We start from the raw sequence: 23,284 nt of genomic DNA, 5'->3' as shown, positions 1-23,284 counted from the left end.
TTCCCAAAATTATGATTTATGAATGGTTTTGAAGTCCTGGGTCACAAAAATGAGACAAATTTGAATTCTGCTGTAAAGCAGCTGCAACCAATCACTGGGAAACACCCATACACTCTCATTTACACACCTACACCACAGACAATTTAGCTCATTCAATTCACCTATAGCGCATGTCTTTGGACTTGTGAGGGAACCCGGAGCACCCAGAGGAAACCCACGTCAACACGGGGAGAACATGCAAACTCCACACAGAAATACCAACTGACCCAGCCGAGGCTTGAACCAGCGACCTTCTTACTGTGAGGCGACAGCGATACCCACTGTGCCACCGCGCCGCCCCTGTAAAGTAGTTTTAATAAAGACAAATGTGTCTTGATTCAGCACAAGTCACTTCAATTCAATAACTGTAAAGTTGATTAATTATGAATTAAGTTCAATTCAGATGTAAACAGCTACTGAAAAGTCAATAGTGTCAATTATTGAACTCAATTCAGCTTACCATTAAACCATTCCAAACCACACCATTAAATTCCACTATGGTGAAAATGAAATGTAAGCCGCAGTAGGGTCAGGATTTGTTCATGTAATGCAGCTCTGCTACCTCTCGGTAAGTTGTACATTATGTATTCATTGTGTTCTGTATTAACATTGTGTAATGTGTGTGTGTGTTTAGGTATGGATTAATGCAGCAGCTCAAATCTTTAACTCCATTGGGATTGGCTTTGGCTCGCTGATGGCGATGGCCAGCTACAACAACTACAACAACAATGTCCTCAAGTGAGAAAAGATCTGATACAGTTTTTTAAAATACAGTAAATAAATCATCCAACATGCCATTCATAATCTTCGTTCCTGTTATATAAAACTGTGGTATTTCTGTATCTTTCTAGTGCAAAGATCACTGTGATAATGTATTTATAACTCACATATAATGAATTTATATGGTCATGGCATTTTAAAAAGATTTCATGTTAAGCAGGGTTATTATAGTTTTGAGTTTTTATTTCTATGCTATTTTAAAATGTGCTGTACATTTTGGTTTAGTTTTAGTTTGTTTCATTAATGTTCATGTAGTTTGTCATTAATGTTTAATCAAGTTTTTATGTTATTTAGTTTTAGTAATTCTAGTTTAAACATGCCTCTAGTTAAAGAAAATATAGATGTTTTAGTTTTATACAGGAAATATGTTTTCAAGTTCAAGTTGTCATTTCAACAATATCCAGTGCAGTATACAGTTCAAGAGTTCCCACTTAGATATGCTTGGCGTCTAAAGCAGGTTTGGCATGCTGTCCCGGGAGAGAACCCTGAGCTCGGAGATATTTGAGCCCAGGGCTCCCGCCCGGTCGATAAGCATATCAGGAGATCCGAGATCAAGTAGGTCTCGAGAGCTCCCCCTTTAGAAAAGGGAGGAAAAAGGAGGAGATGGGGTGGAAGGGGGGATTCTTCCAAACGAAGATAGAGCAGTAGGGAGAAAATGATCCATTTATAGTAAACTAGGATCACTCTGATTGGATTATTACTGATTACAGATGAGCGGCCAGTCGTGCTCAATTATATCACGAGCTCCTCTCGAAATTAGTTTATGAAACTTCACTTAAACGAAACAATGTTCCTCCAGGACCAAGGTGCTACATCAAGTGATGTTTGATAAACAAATTTCGGGAGGAGCACGCGCAGAAGTTTCAGTATCAAATACGTCATTGACAATTATTCTATTATCCAATCAGTTCTTGACCAAACCCCTATATATACCAAAGCTGTCTTACCTGCAGCATCTTACGACTTTAGCATCCAAACTTCGACGCAGAATGTCTGAGATTAATCTCTTCGCAGAGGACGACGCCTTCCTTGCCGAGGCTCCTCTGAGATCTCCCGCCGGTACCCAAAGCTCCGTAGCCCCGCAGAGCGCATCAGCTCAGCCCGCGGCTCCACCTCGAGGCCGCCGTTCAGCCAGAATCACGGCTGTCCGATCAAGACGGGGCTCACCATCTCCATCTCCCAGAAGGCAATCCTCTCCAGCCTCATCATTTGCCTCAGCCATGTCCTCCGTCCCAGCCACAGGGATAAACACCGTCTCCGACCTCCGCCAAGCATTGGCCAGCGCAGGCGTCACCGTTCCGCGCCGAACCACCAAGGCGGACCTCCTGGCTATGTATAACGCCTTGCAATCCGGAGCACCACTTCCTTCCATCACTCCACCTTCCAAAGCCACGAAAAAATCCGGCCAGGTCCAAAAGTCTCCATACCAGCGTCCGGATCGAAACCAGTCTTCCAGACCCGGACGCAGCAGCAGGCCGTCAGCGAGTCTGGGGAGAGCCCAAGGTCCAGAGGACGTGGGATCTCAATCCCCGGAAGTGGGACTCCACGCCGGCTCTGGACTCGTTCCTTCGAGCCGCCAGTATAGCGTGAGCTTGCCTCCGCTAGCGGCACCAGAAGCTCATCCTCAAATATATCCTTGGCCCGCAGCCCCCCCTTCAAACTCAAGCGCAGGGTCGCTACAGGAAGCACAGGCCCAAATTCACATCCTGCCTCCCCATTCCTCCCAAGCTCCCGCGAGCAGTGCGAGCGCGAGGCCGCCTCAGCTCCCAGCTCAAAACCCAGCTCCTCTAATTCCTCCTCTTCTTCCCCAGGTTTTCTCAGGCCCCGACGCAAGTTCCAGCGCGAGGCCACCTCCGCTGATGTCACTAGCGTCGGCAGCCCCTCCTCTCTTCTCTTTTCCTCCCACTGGTGATCCTAGGGCCAGCAGCAGCGCGAGCATGCCTCCGCAAGCGGCCCTAGCTTACAACTTTCCTTCAGGCCCCGACGCAAGTTCCAGCGTGAGGCCGCCTCCGCTGATGTCACTAACGTCGGCAGCCCCTCCTCTCTTCTCTTTTCCTCCCAACGGTGATCCTAGGGTCAGCAGCGCGAGCATGCCTCCGCAAGCGGCCCTAGCTTACAACTTTCCTCCAGGCCCCGACGCAAGTTCCAGCGTGAGGCCGCCTCCGCTGACGTCACTAACGTCGGAAGCCCCTCCCCTTTTCTCTTTCCCTCCCACCGGTGATCCTAGGGCCAGCAGTAGCGCGAGCATGCCTCCGCAAGCGGCTCTAGCCTCCAACATCCCACAGCCACTTCTTCACACTAAGTCTTTTTCTCTGTCCACAGCCACGCCTCTACCTGTTCCACCCAACGCCCTCGCCCTGGATCCTCCACCCGTCTCCAACACCATCAGGAGCCAAATCCTGTCAGGTTCGGATGTTGATCTTTTTTCTCTCCTCTCACCCATTTCACCCACATCGGCAGACCGCCAGATAGATTGCGGCCAATTTTCAGTAACCTTAAAAAACACAGCTAATATTCAGTCACGCATCTTATCATTCGCAGAATTCACAATAGCATTTTCAAGATATACAGACGTCATTTGTTCTGTTTATCCCCACAGGAGGCGTGAGCTCAATGATTATCTCGCGATAGTCGCTGAGCTCGCGCTCTCATACGGAGGCTCTCATTTCTATACATACCACCGCCTTTTCTCCGCTAAATGCGCCATTCGCATTTCACAATGGAACCAGACCCCATTCTGGGGAGCCATAGACACAGATCTCCATAATAAAGTCTTTCTCGGTTGCCGCAGTATATCTTGCGCGGTCTGTCGATCCACCACCCACCACACAGAATCATGCCCATTCATAAATCCCATCCCTCCTCCCCTCCCCGACCCAGCCCAACCCAGATCTACCAGTTACGTCCCTTCAAACCCAAATATTCCGCCCCTTTTTCCTGATCACAGCTCTTCTGTCCCAGCCTCCGCCAGCCCGTGCACCAGCTTCAATAGCGGCAGGTGCTGGAGACAGAAATGTCGTTTTTTTGCATGTTTGCAATTTCTGCGGCGGCGCTCACGCCCGCACAGTATGTCCAGTGAGAAAATCTGTAAATAAAAATACCAGAAAGTACCTATCGACTCCTGTGAATGTTTCTCGCCTAAAATCGGAACTGCTCAAACATCCCGATCCCAAATTCACCGAATTTCTATTAACGGGTCTGTCTTCAGGTTTTCATCCAGGTGTCATTAGCCTACCCACCTGTAGTTTTATTTGTCCAAATCTTCAGTCCGCTCTCGCCGAACCCGACGTCGTCGACCGTCTAATCAAAAAAGAAGTAGACGAAAATTTCATGATGGGTCCTTTCTCCGCACCTCCTTTCAGAGTTTATCGCGTCAGTCCTATTGGCATCGCCACTAGGAAATTCTCCGATAAAAAACGCTTAATAATCGACCTCTCCTCCCCGCATAACTCTCCGTTTCCTAGTATCAACAGTCTCATCCCTCTGGAAGAGTACTCAATGATTTATCATGACATCGACCAAGCTATTTCATTAATTAAAATCGCGGGTCGCGGCGCATGGATGGCTAAAGTCGACATAACGTCCGCCTTTAAAGTCATGCCCATCCACCCTGACTTTTGGCACCTTTTCGGCATTCTTTGGCGAAAAAATTATTATTTTTCCGTCCGCCTAACCTTTGGTTGCAGAAGTAGTCCAAAGATTTTCGATACGCTGTCGGAAGCAATATGCTGGATCCTTTCCAATAACTACGAAATCCCGCATCTAATACATCTACTAGATGATTTCCTAATCATCTCACCACCAGACGCTATACCAGCCGCGCACCTTTTGACAGTTCAGAAGGTTTTCGCTGAACTCGGGATTCCCCTCGCCGAGGAAAAAACCGCCGGTCCAAGCACTTCAATCGAATTCTTGGGCATCAAATTAGACTCCAATAAATTCCAAGCGTCCCTACCAAAGGAAAAAATTGATCGAACGATCCTGGTAGCTTCCTCCCTATTAGACAGTCCCCTCTGTTCTAAGCGTGAGCTATTATCAATTCTCGGCCATTTGAATTTCGCAATGCGCATAATTCCCCAAGGCCGCTCGTTTATTTCTCATCTCTTATTTCTCGCGTCCTCAGCTCACGGTCTAGAGGATATTATATCCATCGATGACAATAGCCTAAACGAACTCCGTTTATGGATATTATTCCTCAAACAATGGAACGGTCTCTCCTTCTTTTACAGCGACCTAATATCCTCCCCAGCAGACATTAATTTATTCACCGACGCCGCCCCGTCAATCGGATTCGGAGGCTACTATCAAGGACGCTGGTTCGCGTCCACTTGGCCGCCCCAGCTATTAGACCTGCCGCAACCACTAAAATCATCGGCGCTATTCGAGCTCTACCCACTAGTCGTCGCTGCATCCCCATGGGGTAAAGAATGGTCCTCTTCCCGCATCATAATTCACCGTGACAATGAAGCAACCGTTCACTGTATAAATAAAGGCCGTTCAAATTCGCTAGCACTAATTCCCCTACTAAGACGCCTAACTTGGATCTCAGCATGTGACCAGTTTATTTTAACTGCAAATCACATTTCTGGGTCCAAAATCAAATTGCTGACTCTCTCTCTCGTTTTGCCTTCCAGAAATTCAGACATTTGGCACCAGAGGCGGATCAGTTTCCAATCCAAGTCCCTCCTTATTCAGAGCTGATATTCCCATAGATCACCCTTTAAAAAACCTGCTTGGAGCCTCTCTCGACTTTATCCTTCAGGCAGTGGCTCCTAGAACCCTGCAGTCATATTTAACAGCATGGAAAAGCTTTAAAACATTCCATGCATGTTATAACATACTGTTTCCTGATTTTTCTCTACTTTCCATTTCATCTTACATATCCTACCTCACAATTATCAAAAAACTCCAGATCAATTCCATTAAAGGCTATTTGAGTGGAATTCAATTTTTCCACAAACTAATTTACGGCTCCCCTGCACCTCACATAGCTAATTCGCAAACAACTCTTCTCTTGAAAGGCATACAGAGAACCCACCCCACACGTCATGACACCCGACAACCCATAACACTGAAAACACTCACTAAATGCATATCCACTCTTCGCAAAGGATACGAATCAATCCACACAGCACATACTCTCGACGCCATGTTTATTTTAGCCTTCTTCGGATTTTTAAGGTGTTCAGAACTCACCATTACATCAGGGTTCAACCCAAACATTCATCCCACCATATCCGATCTAGTAACGCTGGATAACGAAACTATTTCTTTCCTCATTAAACAAAGCAAAACTGATCAAGCAAAAAGAGGCCATTACATTTACATTTTCAACCTTCAATCACCTATCCATCCATACCAAACACTGCTAGCATTTTCACATATCAGGAGATCACAAGCCACTTCCCTTTCAGACCCCCTTTTTACAGACGATAGCAATCGCCCAGTCACTCGTTTCTGGTTCCAGAAGCATCTTAAACGCGTCCTAATTAAGTCGGGCTTTCCAGCTGACAATTTCTCCAGCCATTCCTTCAGAATAGGCGCAGCCACCACTGCAGCACAAAATGGTCTATCAGAGCAGCAGATCCAAACACTCGGACGCTGGTCCTCACAGGCCTTTAAGTGCTACATTCGAGCCGACCGCTCTCACATTAGAAAAGCCCATCAAACCCTTATTCAAAACACATTCCTTCATTGACACGACACTTCCTTCGAAAATACACTTTGCATAATATATTTTAATAACGCTAATACAGCATCTACATAACCGTTCCAACAGGAGATGCACACCTCATTATTATGCACCACTGCAAGCGCAGAGACTGCTCCCACGGGAGACGTACTCCTTTTTATGCACCACCGCTAGCGCGGTGACCGCTCCTACGGGAGACGTACACCTTTATAATCATGCACCACCGCAAGTGCGGTGACAGCTCCCACGGGAGACGTACATCTTATGCACCACTGCAAGTGCAGTGACCGCTCCCTCGGGAGACACACACCTCATTATTATGCACCACTGCTAGTACAGTGACCGCTCCTACGGGAGACGTACACCTTTATATATTATGCACCACTGTATGTGCAGTGACCGCTCCCATGGGAGACGTACACCTCATTATGCACCACTGCAAGCGCAGTGACCGCTCCTACGGGAGACGTACACTTTATAAATTATGCACCACTGCAAGTGCAGTGACCGCTCCCATGGGAGACGTACACCTCATTATGCACCACTGCAAGCGCAGTGACCGCTCCTACGGGAGACGTACACTTTATAATTACGCACCACTGCAAGTGCAGTGACAGCTCCCACGGGAGACGTACACCTCATTATCATGCACCACTGCTAGTGCAGTGACCGCTCCTACGGGAGACGTACACCTTTACAAAATTTTGCACCACTGCAAGTGCAGTGACCGCTCCCATGGGAGACGTACACCTCATTATGCACCACTGCAAGCGCAGTGACCGCTCCTACGAGAGACGTACACATTATAATTATGCACCACTGCAAGCGCAGTGACAGCTCCCATGGGAGACGTACACCTTATCATGCACCACTGCAAGCGCAGTGACAGCTCCCTCGGGAGACGTACACCTTAATCATGCACCACTGCAAGTGCAGTGACAGCTCCCATGGGAGAAGTACACCTTACCACCACTGCCAGCGCAGTGACCGCTCCTATGGGAGACGCCCGTCTCCCGTGGGAGCGACGACTCCTGCTGGAGACACTTAACGCATCACCATCAATACAGTTACTGCCTCCTCCCGAGACACACACCTTGCAAAGCACAACCATCAGCTTAACAGCACCCCTCCAAATTTTAAAGATCAGCAAATTTTGGGGGGCTCACCCACTTGTCTGGCTGCTGTCCTGTAACAAAATAAGCAATTTTTGGGGAGCGTTCTGGGGCCGGGCTAGATACTTCGCTCGAATCCCTATTCCTCTTTGTTTCCTGATAAGAGGAATGACTCGAGTTTAGGTGTCTTCCCCGAGCTCAGAGCCCTCTCCCCGGACAGCACGCCAAATACGCTTTATTCTGAAACTGTTGCAAGTGTGAACTCGTGAAGTGATGTTTGATAAACAAATTTCGGGAGGAGCACGCGCAGAAGTTTCAGTATCAAATACGTCATTGACAATTATTCTATTATCCAATCAGTTCTTGACCAAACCCCTATATATACCAAAGCTGTCTTACCTGCAGCATCTTACGACTTTAGCATCCCTCCACCACCCCGTCACCTCACCTCTTAAGCATTACTATCCCGGGGGGAGCGTTCTGGGGCCGGGCTAGATACTTCGCTCGAATCCCTATTCCTCTTTGTTTCCTGATAAGAGGAATGACTCGAGTTTAGGTGTCTTCCCCGAGCTCAGAGCCCTCTCCCCGGACAGCACGCCAAATACGCTTTATTCTGAAACTGTTGCAAGTGTGAACTCGTGAAACAACATAAATTGACAGCATGACACAGGACTGTGCACTACTATAAAAATCTAGAGAATGAAATAAAATAAGATAAACTAAATATATATATATATATTGTATATAAACATGCACTTGACTGATATGTTGGGCTGCAACAGAATTACTGCTTATTAATTCAGAAAAGTATTATTTATTTTGGCTAACTGTGTTTTATTTCGGGCCGAAATGGCAGCTCAGTGGTTAGCACTGTCGCCTCACAGCAAGAAGGTCACTGGTTCGAGTCATGGCTGGGCCAGTTGGCGTTTCTGTGTGGAGTTTGCATGTTTTCCCCGTGTTGGCATGGGTTTCCTCGGGGTGCTCTGGTTTCCCCAACAGTCCAAACACATGCGCTATAGGGGAATTGGGGAAGCAAAATTGGCTGTAGTGTATGAGTGTGTGTGGTGTATGGGTGTTTCCCAGTACTGGGTTGTGGCATTCGCTGCGTAAAACATGCTGGAATAGTTGGTGGTTCATTCCGCTGTTGCAACCCTATGATAAATAAGGGACTAAGCTGTAGGAAAATGAAAGAATGAAACTTGGTGTCATGTAATTAGGGCTCAGTGTTTAGAGAGAAATATAAATATTCACAAAGAGTGACTTCGATTATTCCTGTCCTGTTTGCTGTATAGAGACACTCTGGCCATTGCCATCACAAACTCCCTGACTAGTATTTTCGCTGGATTTGTCATATTTTCTGCGTTTGGCTACATGTCGCACCTTCAGAATGTGCCGGTCAGTGAAATCGCAGTTGACGGTGGGTTACTTTAATATTCATTTCTTGTTTTGCATCAAAAATCGTAACTAGCCTTGTTAAATCTGGTGTGTCTCTGGATTTTTCTCCTGCAGGTCCGGGCCTAGTGTTTGTGGTTTACCCACAAGCCTTTGTGACGATGCCTGTTGCACCTCTATGGGCCTTTCTCTTCTTTTTCATGCTACTCTGCCTCGGCCTCGACAGTCAGGTATATTTTAACTTACTAATAGTGCTGCGCAAAGATGAATTGCATCCAAAACAAAAGTTACATGTTAAATGTTAACAAAAATTAGGGCTGGGTGGTATATCAGGTTCTGGGGATATATCGATATGATTCCCAAACGCGATGCGGGATTATCGTTTATACCGATATGGTTTGAGGCCATACATGCGCATTCTGCACGAAACAGACCACTCCAAGATAGCACGCGAGCTCCACTTGCACAAATGTGCACATGCGCAAATTAATGATTCACTCCATGAGTCATACAGGAGATTTGTTCAAAATGAACGAATCGTTCAAGAAAGACCCTTCACTGACGCGACATGGAGGAACATGCAGTGCCGGTGTTTTATCGAAATCTGACTCCCCCTCGTGTGCACGCACGTCACACAGCACCTGCAGCCCTCACAGCGGTTTATCAGAAACCTTTTATCGATCATTTCTTCCGCAATTGACAGCAAAAACGAACGTAGAAGCCTTGTCAAATTGACAAGCAGCACCTGAATATGTTCAAAAGAATTAAAAACACCAAAATGGGATGAATTTATAGCGCATTTCGACAGTGAAACCACCTCATATTCACTGATTATAAGTTCAGCATTTATTACACGACGGTCTCTTCTTTACATTCACGTTATAACACATTTAGCTCTGCGTTCTGCTCTGTTATAATGACTGTTTACATTTATATACTTAACCAGCATTTCATCACAGCACTCAAACTATTTCATTACTTCTCATATCTATAGTCTATCCGTTTTCATCTCCTTATTTAATATTTAGTAAAACAAGTTTAGTCAAAACAAAACAACAGAAAAAGTGTAGAATTTTTTACATGGAGTGAAAGACTTCTCTTTAGATATCTTCGATATGTGCACTGTTTAATAATTGTGCACAATACAGACATGTAAATGTAACTAAAATAACTGTGGTATAATACAACACTGTAATTGTGACATGAAATACTGTGTTTCATATTTACATTTAATGTGGTTCTTTTCTATCCTACAATACTTTTGTTGTGTCACTATTTAAGTGTGTTTATTATTTGCTCTGACAGTGTAGCTCTGTTTTCTATGGTTCTGTTTACTTTGTTATTTGCACAACAGCACAGTAGTGCTGTGTATAGTGTTAAGCAGGGAAAAAACCCTGTACTGTATTTATTTATCAAAGATTTTTTAAATAATTTAAAATGTTGTGCAACAGTTTTAAGCAGGAGAAAAACCTGTACTTGTATAAAAACCTGTATTTTATTTATCACAGATTTTGTGCAGCTGTTTATTTGTAAACAGAGAGGGAAACCCCTGTGTTTGAATTATATTTTGCTCAAAAAATGTTTAATAAAGTTTTAATAAAGACTTTAACTCTCAAGTAACTATTTATGGGAAAATACCGGATATATATCGTATACTGTTGTTCCTCCTAAAAATGTGATAGGATATGATATTTTGCCCATATCGCCCAGCCCTAATAGAAATATGTACATGTGTCTGTTATATGAGTGTACTGTGTTAATTTATTGTGTATATATACACACATAACTCTATAACACTCACTCGCTCACTATACTTTAGTTTAGTCCCTGATTTATCAGAGGTCGCCACAGCAGAATGAACCGCCAATTACTCTGGAATATGTTTTATTTGGACCTAAAATATATATGTATATGATACAAATTATCTACAAATTTAAATATCTATTTAAAAAAATTTAGTTTTATTTTTATGTATGTGTATTAAACATATATAACACACACACTTATCTTATGTTAGAACAAACTTTTATTTTGCATGTGATTTATCATGATTAATCTTTGCCCAGCACTACTAACTAACTAACAACTAATGTCAACTAACTCATACCTAGATTAAATGAACTGTGAGGTCAGAATTTTTTTTTTTAAATGATAATATGAAGTTAAAATGAGTTCCTGTCTTGCCTTTTTTCAGATGGTTCAATGTTTAAATGCATAAGAGATGAGTTTAAGAGTTTACTGTAAAAACCATTATAAAACAATTGCTTAACAATACAGTATACACAATTTCAATATTTTGTACATTCATTTCATAACAATTAATACAAAAAGACTAAATTATATGATTTAAATTATAATGTATGGGTACATCATAGTAGATTCTGCATTGGATTAATGATAATGCATTGAAAATCAGTCTTTAGGAATAAGGGGAATACAAAAGCTGAAGCATAAAACATTCATTCATTTATTAATTTTACTTCGGCTTAGTCCCTTTATTCATCAGGGGTCGCCACAGCGCAATGAACTGTCAACTATTCCAGCATATAGCAGTATTCTTATACCAGCATAAGAAACCCACGGCAACACGGGGAGAACAGGCAAACTCCACACAGAAATGCCAACTGACCCAGCCGGGACTCGAATCAGCGACCTTCTTGCTGTGAAGCCAGTGTTAACCAGAGCCACCGTGTCGCAAGCTAAATACAAAAACCCTTTAAATGCCATCAGACTTATCATCATCCTATCATCATTCTCTGTATGCAAGATGTAATTTAATTATATTTGATTCAAATTGATATCTTTTCATGACGATTATGTCATGCCTGAAGACTAAAGACAGACTAAAGCTAAAACTGCTCCATCTGTGATTTATAATTCCTGAAATACGGCTGTTCATTCACTTTACTCTATTTGTTCACCTCAGGATAAAACATTAAGCAGCAGTGCATGAATGTTTGCTGTTTGAATCTTTTCGCAGAAATCACAGCTAACTCACTGTTAACCTTTAGCTGCCGGTGTTGTGTTTGTGTTCTGCAGTTCGCTATGGTGGAGGTGATGGTGACCAGTCTGCTGGACAGCTACAGTAAACCCATTTTGAAGCACCTCAAACGCAAGGAGTTTCTGGTGCTTTTAGTTTGCGGTGCGGCGTTTCTTCTGGGTATCCCTAATGTCATGCAGGTAACAATATCACTTTTATTTTAATTAGTTTATTATATTAATAGGAAACACCGAGGAAACTTGTCCTTACATGCTATTTTTCATTTTAATTAATTTATTTAATTTAATTTAATAATTTTTGAAATATGGAAAACAAATGTACTAAACTGTGATGTCACAAAACAAGTCCCTGAACCTATTAACATATATACATTTACATTTCATTAAATAATTAAGTTCTCATCAAGATCACATAGCTATAACATTAAGCAATATCACCCAGCATTAAAACAATAACTAGCAACATTCACTAAGCATTAATGTCATGGTTTCCGCTACATTCATTCTTCCATGGCGGGGCGTCACGCCGAAATTGATACCGCCACGGCTACATTACAGCTTCTCATTCAACACAATCAGTCGTGTTTTTCTTTAATAGCGGGTGATAATCGCTCCAAAGCGTATTAAAAGGTAAGTGAATATTAACAGCGCAAACTTTTCTGTAACCGTAGTAGTGCTGTGCGTCATTTGTTTAACCCTTTAAGGAGCTGACTGACTGACTGACAGGTGCGTGATGCGTAAGGCCAGCAAACACGACGTATAGCCGTTTCACTTTACTTCAGGACGCAATAGTACGGCTCTGTAGGTCTATTGGAGACATTCATAAATAATCCTACCAAATCTAATAAATGTTGGAGACATACTCGGTACATAAACGCACTAAATCAAACTTCAGCAGCGTTTATTTGAGAGCGCACAAGAAGATCTGCGCAAAAGAAGTTTTGTGCACGAGCAGAGGAAATCACCGCGCAAGCAAAGAGATTCGCATGCTCGTAGGCTATTACATAAATGCAAATGCGATCTTGTAATACTTCGCTCACGACATTTGTCATTGAAATAACGCCACAGGTAGTTGGTAGATCTGTGTAAAAAAAGGCCTGCCGCCACAGCTGGAAAATATCCTAGAGGAAACACTGAATGTGATTTAAATATCACTTTTTTTATTAATACTTTTTTATTATTATTATTATTATTTGGTTTTATATTTTCATTTTCCATTTCAATTTTGGTTAAACCGTTGGTCGTTTTGTGGTGCTTTTGTTTTCATTAAAAAATGTAATGGTGTATATAATAGTTTTATTTGATTCATTTTTTTTAATTTTAAATAGTATTTGGCAACTAGCTAAAGCTTTTATATATTGTATTTTATTTCTGTTAACATTTATTTCATTTTGAGTAACAAATTCATGTTTAAGATTTATCATAGTTTTAAGATTTAGTTTTAGTCACAATCGACTAAAATGTGTTTTAGTCACAATCAACACACAGACCGTCTCATTTTTAACTTACATTATATATTGATTTAGCTATTAAAACTAAACAACAAGCTTGTTTTTATTAAATTGCTTAGCTGTAAGTTGGTGTATTAATTTCAAAATGTTTTGGGCTTTATTTTCCAGTAAGAGTAACACAAATTTTCCATGCATTTTTACCAGAATTAGGTTTTTAAAGCTTTATTAATTTATTATGATTCTGTTTTTTAGTTCGTAACAATGCAATTATGGCCCTGTTATGAAAAAGTTCAGATTTCTTACAATCAGATCCAGCCCTGCTGTAAATAATGGTGGCAGGATATATTGAGTAATCAGAGAGTGAAAATGAACACCTTTTAAGACATTTTTAAGACTCTTTTCATACATTTTAAGACCTCATCGCCACTTTAGGTTTCAACTGGTAACATTGGTGAGATTTTAACTTATATTTACTAAATACTAAATTGTAAGAAAACTAATCCTAAACCATAACATTATTTATTTACTGAATAAACATGCAAATCCAGCAGAGGGCGCCTATAAAGGCACAGACCTGTGGCCCGCTGGACTTCTTTGATCGGCCCGTGTGAAGTATTTTTTTTATTTAAAGTCAACCGCAAACAGGGCCTTGCAATGCACAGGTCTGATATAACAGGTCACCAAAAGCTAATAATGTGTGCTGTAAGTGACGCTCATGTTTCGCCTCAGGTCGGGATCTATGTGTTCCAGTTGATGGATCATTACACCGCCATCGTCTCCATCATGTTCCTGGCCTTTTTTGAAGTGGTTGGTGTTTGCTGGTGTTATGGTGAGAGAAAATCTAATGCATTGTTCTGTTCTTCATTCAGGTTGTACACTACAAAAAAAATGAGCAAAATAATCTTATTTCAAAGCAAAAAGAGTATTTTGCTTACCCTATTGGCAGACTATTTTGCTTGTTTTAGGGAAAAACTCCTTAAAACTCCTTATTTTTTGCTCATCTAGAAAAATGCTCCTTGGCTCAATATATCTGGACTAGAAATAAGACAAAAACTAAGCATTTATAATAGGATAATAGCTATCCTTTTACTAGCATGTTTTAGAACACTGCTAGCATATCCCTAACAAGATCAGTTTAGTATAGTTTAGTTTTAGTTGCTAATATTTCTTTAAACATTGATAAACTGTTACTAGCATGTTTTACCACATTGCTAGCATTCTTAAACAAACTAACATGATTCTAGCATGTTCACATAACATACATGTGATAAACATGTTGCATGCTTCTTGTGTTTTAACACCACACTAGTATGTTTTAGCACATTGCTAACAAGTTCTTAGGCAGTTTTAATATTGTGAATATGTTTTAGAACATTGCTAACCTGTTACTAGCATGTTTTAGCATTCAATATGTTAATAACATTTTCAACAAGTTTTAGTAGTTATAATGTATTATAGTTTAGTTTTAGCTGATAACAACATTGATGAACTGCTACTAGCATATTTTAGCACATCATTAGCATTATTTTAAATAAATTAACATATTACTGCATTTATTAGTGCATAAAATACTAATGTTTCTAGTGTTTTACCACCTTGCTAATATGTTTTAGCACATTGCTAACATGTTCTTAGTCAGTTATAATGTTGTGAACATGTCTTAGAACATTGCTAACATGTTACTAGCAGGTTTTAGCACATCTAACGTAATATGTTGATAATATTTTTAGCAAGTCTGCAAGTTTTAGTAGTTGTACTGTATTATAGTTTAGTTCTAGCTGCTAACGACATTGATAAACCGTTACTAGCATGTCAGTATCATTTTTTAAAACAAATTAACATGTTACTAGCATGTATTCGTGCATAAAATACTGATGTTTCTAGTGTTTTACCACCTTGCTAGCATGTTTTAGCACAGTGCTAATATCTTAGCAAGTTTTAATGCTACAAACATTTCTTAGAATGTTGCTAACATGTTTTAGCACACTGCTAACATATTTGTAACAATTTTAAGATTTCTAAGAAAGAAACATTTAACTTACTACTAGCTTGTATTAGCACATTGCTAGCATGTTTGTAACAGGTTTAAGTATGTTATTAACATTTGTAGGACAATGTTAGCATGTTTAGCAGATGTTGTTACCATGTTGCCAGCATGTTTCAGCAGATTGCTAGCATGTACTTAGCATGTTTTAAGATGTTTACTGAATGGGGCCTTATTGTAAAGCATTATTTAGTAATCCGAGCCTTTTTAACAGGAGTCAAGCGTCTGTCCAGTAATTTAGTAGAGATGACAGGAAAGAGACCCAGCATTTTCTTCAGGATCTGCTGGTGGGTCATTTGTCCTGCTTTGATAACCGTGAGTTCTCTGATGATCACACTGTTACTGACACAATGGTTGCTTTGAAACCTCAAATGCACCAGTATTACAATCGGTTTGTGTGTTATTCTCCAGGTTATCCTGGTGTTCTCAGTGATTCAATTTAAACCAGCGCGGTATGAGGATTATGTGTACCCACCGTGGGCTCAGGGTGTTGGCTGGCTCATCGCTCTGGCGTCCATCATCTGGATTCCTCTAGCAGCAGTGCACACGCTCTGGGTTCTGCCCGGATCCTTCACTGAGGTACTGAAAGCAATGCAGAGTATGGAAAATTATTATATAGACCATTTCAGTGTGGTGGTGTCATTGGTCCATGAACATTTCCTGCTTGTTCTCAAACTATTTCATAACTGTAACAAGAGGCTTAACGTTTAATTTAACGTTAAATCAGCTATTGTTACATTATTTGTCAATATGTGGACCTTTCAGGATTCTCAAAAGCTTTGGAGATTAAAAATGTAAACAGGAAATACGTTATTGTTTTTGTTTACATCCCTCAAAATGGAGGAGAGTGAAGAGTGCAAACACCAAAGCATACATCAATGTTTTTATAGCAGGGATGGGTAAACTCGATCCTTGAGTGCCGGAGTCCTGTATAGTTTTGCTCCAACCCTAATCAAACACACCTGCATGTAGCTTTCTAGTGATCTTGAAGACACTGATTAGTTTGTTCAGGTGTGTTTGATTAGTGATGGAGCAAAACTCTGTAGGGATACTGGCCCTCAAGGATCAAGTTTGCCCATTCCTACTTTACACTCACCGGCCACTTTAATAGGTACACTGTCCGACTGTTCGTTAAGGCAAATTTCTAATCAGCCAATCACATGGTAGCACCTCAATGAATTAGGCATGTAGACATTGGCTGCGTCCGAAACCACCTACTACTCAGTAGGTACTGCATTTGAGTTTAAATGTACTACTCGGCCGTTTGAAAAGTATGTTCTATACAGTATGAATGTAAGAAGTATGAGTGGAAATCGGACGTACTACATCGGCCATTTTATCATGGTCACGTGAGCTACTTGCGTCAGTTGCGTCGCTTCACTCTTATTCATGAATTCTCTCGCGGGGCATCATGAGATAGCGCAGCATGCATGGGATGCACACTTCAGAATCTCGCCGGAAGCAGCAAGTCATCCGGGTCTTTCTCACATACTGATTTCCAATTCTAAGCATTCTGATGTACTATTTGGCTCGCATACTTATTTTAGCGTACTGTATATTATGGAAGTTTGCGGTTTCGGATGCAGCCATGGTCAAGACAATCTGCTGCAGTTCCAACCGAGCATCAGAATAGAGAAGAAAGGGGATTTAAGTGACTTTGAACGTGGCATGGTTGATGATGCCAGAAGGGCTAGTCTGCGTATTTCATTAACTGCTGATCTACTGGGATTTTTCACACACAACCATCTCTAGGGTTTACAGAAAATGGTCCGAAAAAGAGAAAATATCCAGTGAGTGGCAGTTCTGTGGGCGCAGAAGTCAGAGGAGAATGGCCAGACTGGTTCCAGCTGATAGAAAGGCAACAGTAACAGTAACACTCGTTACAACCGAGGTCTGCAGAAGAGCATCTGTGAACACACAACACGTCCAACCTTGAGGAAGATGTGCTACAGCAGCAGAAGACCACACCGGGTGCCACTCCTGTCAGCAAAGAACAGGAAACTGAGGCTACAATTCATACAAGCTCACCAAAATTGACAATAGAAGATTGCAAAAATGTTGCCTGGTCTGATGAGTCTCGATTTCTGCTGCACATTCGGATGATCGGGTCAGAATTTGGCATCAACAACATGAAAGCATGGATCCATCCTGCCTTGTATAAACGGTTCAGGCTGGTGGTCATGTAATGGTGTGGGGGATATTTTCTTGGCACACTTTGAGCCCATTAGTACCAATTGACCATCGTGTCAACACCACAGCCTACCTGAGTATTGTTGCTGACCATGTCCATCCCTTTATGACCACAGTGTCTCCATCTTCTGATGGCTACTACCAGCAGGATAACGTGCCATGTCATAAAGCGTGAATCATCTCAGACTGGTTTCTTGAACATGACAATGAGTTCACTGTACTCAAATGGCCTCCACAGTCACCAAATCTCAATCCAATAGAGCACCTTTGGGATGTGGTGGAACGGGAGATTCTCATCATGGATGTGCAGCCGACAAATCTGTGTGATGCTATCATGTCAATATGGAGCAAAATCTCTGAGGAATATTTCCAGTACCTTGTTGAATCTACGCCATGAATGATTAAGGCAGTTCTGGCGAGGGGGAGCTTGAGCTCTTGCTCCTCCTCCTGTAAGCTGTTTTAATGCATACACCCACCCCACCCCTAACCCCAACCCCCAGTGACATCACTTGCAGAAGACTGGAGGAGCTGGAGCTCAAGCTCCCCCTTGCTGGAGCTCATCTCTGCCTAAGTGGCTCTGCAGTGAGCACCACTTGGTCCAACCTGGTACTAGTAAGGTGTGCCTAATAAAGTGGCCTGTATATTAGGTATACTAATATACCTAAGTGTATATCTCACACATAGGCCTATTTCATGAACGTGTCCATTCAAGTCAACAATATCTATACTGTTTAAAAATAACTCGAAATAAATCAATATGCAGGGCACAAACAGCACCGTGTAACAAACAAAACACGTTGTTTTAAAAATATGGTGTTATTGAAAAAGTTTTAAGTGATACAGGTCTAATTTTTTTAATTCACTAACAATTAACTACTCGACTGCATAGCAACCACCAAAGCATCCTACCACCTTTAACCTCTAACCACCTCTAACATTATAGCTAGCACAACATTCATAACACCCTAATGTTATCTATCTATCTATCTATCTATCTATCTATCTATCTATCTATCTATCTATCTGTCTATCTATCTATCTATCTATCTATCTATCTATCTATCTATCTATCGAAAAGAAATAACCATGATTTAATCATACTAACAAGGTTCTAATGGACAAAATTTTACTACAAATACCATGGTGTAACTAAGGTATAACGTTATTGTCGCTAAACTATGGTAGATATAGATAACGTTAGCCTACGGTTACCATCGTTTAAGCATAATTTTTTGTAGTAAAACCATGTATAATTCTGGTTATCTATCTATCTATCTATCTATCTATCTATCTATCTATCTATCTATCTATCTATCTATCTATCTATCTATCAAAAAGAAACTCCCTTGATTTAATTATACTAATAAGGTTGTAATGGACAAAACTTTACTACAAAATCTATCAAAAATGAACCATTTAGTGTAGTAGGGTTAGTAACATTAACCGTTGCTTTAAACCAAGTTATAAGTTAGGCCAACCTGACCTCACATTCAAACTATTTTTAATTTTAAGACGTTATCGAGCCAATACAAGTTTTTTTCTGTCAAAATGTAAATCCATATTGAAATAAAATTAGAGTGTTACCTACCTCTAAGATTATAGTTTCCATTATATGAATCTTCGTTTTGTTTTCTCGTCTGAGGACAGTGGAGGAGCGGGACAATTTGCGCGCCAAAATGAAAAATCAGGTTAAAAAACCGAGGAGAAGCGCTGTAAAAATAACATAACATAAAATAAACAAATTAACATAAAATAAAGTCCCAGAATATGTTTGGCAGAGAAGTTCAGAGTCAGCCGAAGAGACAAGTAACGCGAAAAAGCATATTTGTTGTGAACTTGCTGCACCGCGTGATTGATTCACTAAAAAGAATCGGTTCATTAGAGTCATTTGATAATGAAGCATCTGTTTTCTGTGTTGTGTTTCAGAAGTTAAAAAAGTCCATCACACCATTTTCACTGGATGATGATAATGATGATAGCCCATATTACCAGCAGAAAGGTGGAATTATGGAGACGATTCCCAACATCGCTGTCATCAGCTCGATTGCACCACTGCCTGATAAACCACCAATCCAGACTAATTTATGATCTGTAACAATCACTAAACCAGACTGCTGGAAACCAGAACTCCCTCAGGATTATTCAGTGGACCAGTGAAGATCTGACTAAAGTATTGGCCTAAATTCTAGTTTCAATAAATATAGCTATCTTTGGGATTCATCTCAGTTAACAAAAACAACATATTTTGTGGAAAAGGGACATTCTGTCATCATTTACACATGCTTTACTTGTTCCAAACATGTTTAAGTTTCTTCTGTTGAACACAAAGGAAGATACTGTATTTCAAAAAGCTCCATTGACCTTCATATTGCTTGCATTGACCGTCAATGCTTAAAGATTTTCAGCTTTCATCAAAAAAATCTTCCTTTGCATTAAAATGAAGTAAGAAACTCTTAAAGGTTTGGAACAATTTGAGAGTGAATAAATAGTGAGTAAATATTAAATTTTGGGGTGAACTATCCCTTTATTGCTTGTTGTCTTCACGAGTTGAACAAACTCTGGATTGCAAAGTAAGTTTCAGGTTGATTAAACCGAACAAATTCAAGTTAAGATCAGGTTAAAGGGACAGTTCACCCAAAAATCTTTCAGCATTTACTCACCCAATACTTGTTCCACTCGTTTGAGTTTCTTTTTTTTTCTGTTGAACACAGGTAACAGGTGTTCAGTAGCTCTTTAGTAGAAAAAAAAAACTCATAAATGTTCTAAACCAAATGAAGGAGAGTAAAAGTTCATTTTTAGGCGAACTATCCATTTAAGAAGGGAACTCAAAGAAAATATTAAATAAGTGCAAAATCAGTCAACTTATTTTAATAATGTAGGTTCACAAACAGATTAAAAAACAGTTAAAGTAGCTTTTAACAGTTTAAAAGCTTTATTTATTAAAGAAAATATGTAAATATTTAGATGTTAATTTGAATTTAAAGCCATTATTAATGTTAATTAACAATTCAAAATGATTTAAATACATAGCATGAAGTAAAAATATATATATTATAATCCATAATATAAATATATTACGAGCAACAAAACACAATTTGACTTAAAAATGCTTTTAGTGTAAAAAGGTTTTAATTTGGAGCAAAATAAGACGCACAGGGACCGGGAATGGCTTTGCTCGATTTTGTCACTTTTCTCGCAGCTGATTGGTCCAGTTTGAGTTTGCCATCTCTAACACAAAATAAAGCATGCTCTGGAGCAGGTTAGCCATGTTGTGTAAGATCCCATGGTGACAAAACCTGATCAAAGCCAATCCACATACTTGAGCCGAAAACTCAGTTGTCTCAAAATAAATGTGAACTTACCCGAGTAAAAACCATGGTAAAACCCCAAACTGGCTTTGTGCAACAGGCCTCAGGTTTCCTAGACTAAATTTCATGAGGAGTCTTAACTGAAGATAGATCTAAGTGACATATATTAAAAAACATCAGTGTCATACATCAGTTTCTCCTAGTAATGTGTGTTTTTCCAGTCATAGCATTTTTATGAAAGCTGCTTAAGTACTCTAACTAAACCATATTCGGGTTTAAAGGCAAAGTTCACCCCAAAAACAGTATGATTCTGTCATCATTTACTCATTGTCAACCTGTTCAAAACCTGTTTGAGTTTCTCTCTTCTGTTGAACACAAATTGAAATATACTGAAAGATCTTGGGAAAAACAGCCATTGACTTCCATTGTATTTTTCGTTGTTGTTCTTACTATGAATGGCAATGGCTACTTTTTCCCCAACATTCTTCAGAATATCTTATTTTGTATTCAACAGAAGAATGAAATTCACACTGTGAATAAATGAGAAAACTTTCATTCATGGGTGAACTATCCCTTTAAGTTAAGCATGTTTGTAAAACCATGATATAATGCAGGCCTGTAGCCAGGCGGGGGTTCGGGTGGTTCGAATACCCATCCCTCACTGACAAAGTCCAGAATTAGGCCCCTATATTAGCTCATTTCTCCCATTTCTGAAGGTATGCCATCATAAATTGTGAAAATAACCAATAGAAGAAGGCTTTAGGACAAATAAAACTTTTGATTTAGTCAAATAGTCAAATTCTGACTGAGGAAATGAGCTGGCCAGCTTGTTATTTGCCTATAGGCTACAGTTTTTTAGATTCTTATTTGATTTTTTTTTTTATGATGGATGATAATACGCTTCTAATCTCTTAACATCATTTATAAAAGTGCAATAACTTAAACGCACAGTTGTAAATAAACACTTTGTGGTTAAAACAGTATGGTAAGCACTTTGGCAAAATTGTGGGAAACAATTTTGTTGCATCAAAAAATGTGGTTATGATCATCTGACAAGCGAATCCAGCAAAGATTAGTGCTTTAAATGTCCTTAATGCAGTATTTGAACTTCAGAATTTTATAGATAATGAGGCGTATAACTGCAAAAAGCTCCACTTTTTGAGAAAAATGAAACACCCCTTTCAATAGGCTGGCTACAGGCCTGTAGTGTACTCTATGATGCATTACAAAACATTGTAATAGGAATTCATCATGTACATAATAAATAGTGCTGGCAAATATTAATCGCGGTTAAACACATCTAAAATGAAAGTTTGTTTCGACATAATGTGTATTATATATATTTATTATATGTGATACACTACATACACACTACCTGACTAAAGTCTTGTTGCCCATCCAAGTTTTAGGATCAACAAATTATAGCTTGACTTCTGGTTGGTCATTTAGTATCAGAAATGGTTTATATGAAAGGCAAAGGCCTCTAGATTACGCTTATTTGAGCACAATAAAATATGATCATGTCTTGATTATTAATGATTTCATTAGGACAGTAAAGTCTGACTCTGCTTAGACAAAAGTCTGGTCACTGAACCTTCAATAATGTCCAGTATAGAATATGTGCTCATGCTGCAGTGGAAACAGAATGAATATTGTGTCTGACTCCATCATGAGCTTGGAGGACTGCATCCATACATCTCTGCAATGACTCAAATCACTGATTAATAAAGTCATCTGGAATGGCAAAGAAAGCGTTCTTGCAGGACTCCCAGAGTTCATCAAGATTCTTTGTGTTTATCTTCAACGCCTCCTCCTTCATCTTACCCCAGACATGCTCAATAATGTTCATTTCTGGTGACTGGGCTGGCCAATCCTGGAGCACCTTGACCTTCTTTGCTTTCAGGAGCTTTGATGTGGAGGCTGAAGTATGAGAAGGAGCGCTATCCTGCTGAAGAATTTACCCTCTCCTGTGGTTTGTAATGTAATGGGCAGCACAAATGTCTTGATACCTCAGGCTGTTGATGTTGATCATCCACTCTGCAGATCTCTCGCACGCCCCCATACTGAATGTAACCCCAAACCATGATTTATCCTTCACCAAACTTGACTGATTTCTAAGAGAATCTTGGTCCATGCTGGTTCCAGTAGGTCTTCTGCAGTATTAGTGGTGATTGGGATGCAGTTCAACAGATGATGGGAAAAACCCACCTTCTGACACTTTTACAAATGATCAACTAGAAGTCAAGTTATTAGTTGTTGCTCTTACAACGACAAAA

At 40.4% G+C, this 23,284-nt stretch overlaps 1 protein-coding gene across 1 annotated transcript in view; it reads left to right on the top strand.

The window, feature by feature from the left end:
- si:ch211-283g2.1 (sodium- and chloride-dependent GABA transporter ine) overlaps positions 1–19,945 on the top strand; it is a 31,818-nt gene extending 11,873 nt beyond the window's left edge. Inside the window, exons 6-13 of the mRNA XM_056457247.1 lie at positions 674–777; positions 8,916–9,040; positions 9,133–9,245; positions 12,055–12,195; positions 14,196–14,295; positions 15,725–15,825; positions 15,922–16,089; positions 19,627–19,945. Of these exons, the coding sequence (XP_056313222.1) occupies positions 674–777; positions 8,916–9,040; positions 9,133–9,245; positions 12,055–12,195; positions 14,196–14,295; positions 15,725–15,825; positions 15,922–16,089; positions 19,627–19,788 (1,014 nt within the window). The 3' untranslated portion in view covers positions 19,789–19,945. The remainder of the gene's footprint in view (positions 1–673; positions 778–8,915; positions 9,041–9,132; positions 9,246–12,054; positions 12,196–14,195; positions 14,296–15,724; positions 15,826–15,921; positions 16,090–19,626) is intronic.
- Positions 19,946–23,284: the final 3,339 nt, after the last annotated feature.

This window comes from Danio aesculapii, chromosome 5, assembly GCF_903798145.1.
Source record: "Danio aesculapii chromosome 5, fDanAes4.1, whole genome shotgun sequence".
NCBI lineage: Eukaryota > Metazoa > Chordata > Actinopteri > Cypriniformes > Danionidae > Danio > Danio aesculapii.
Note: the sequence above shows the minus strand (reverse complement) of the source record. Positions and strands in the feature narration are given on the sequence as shown.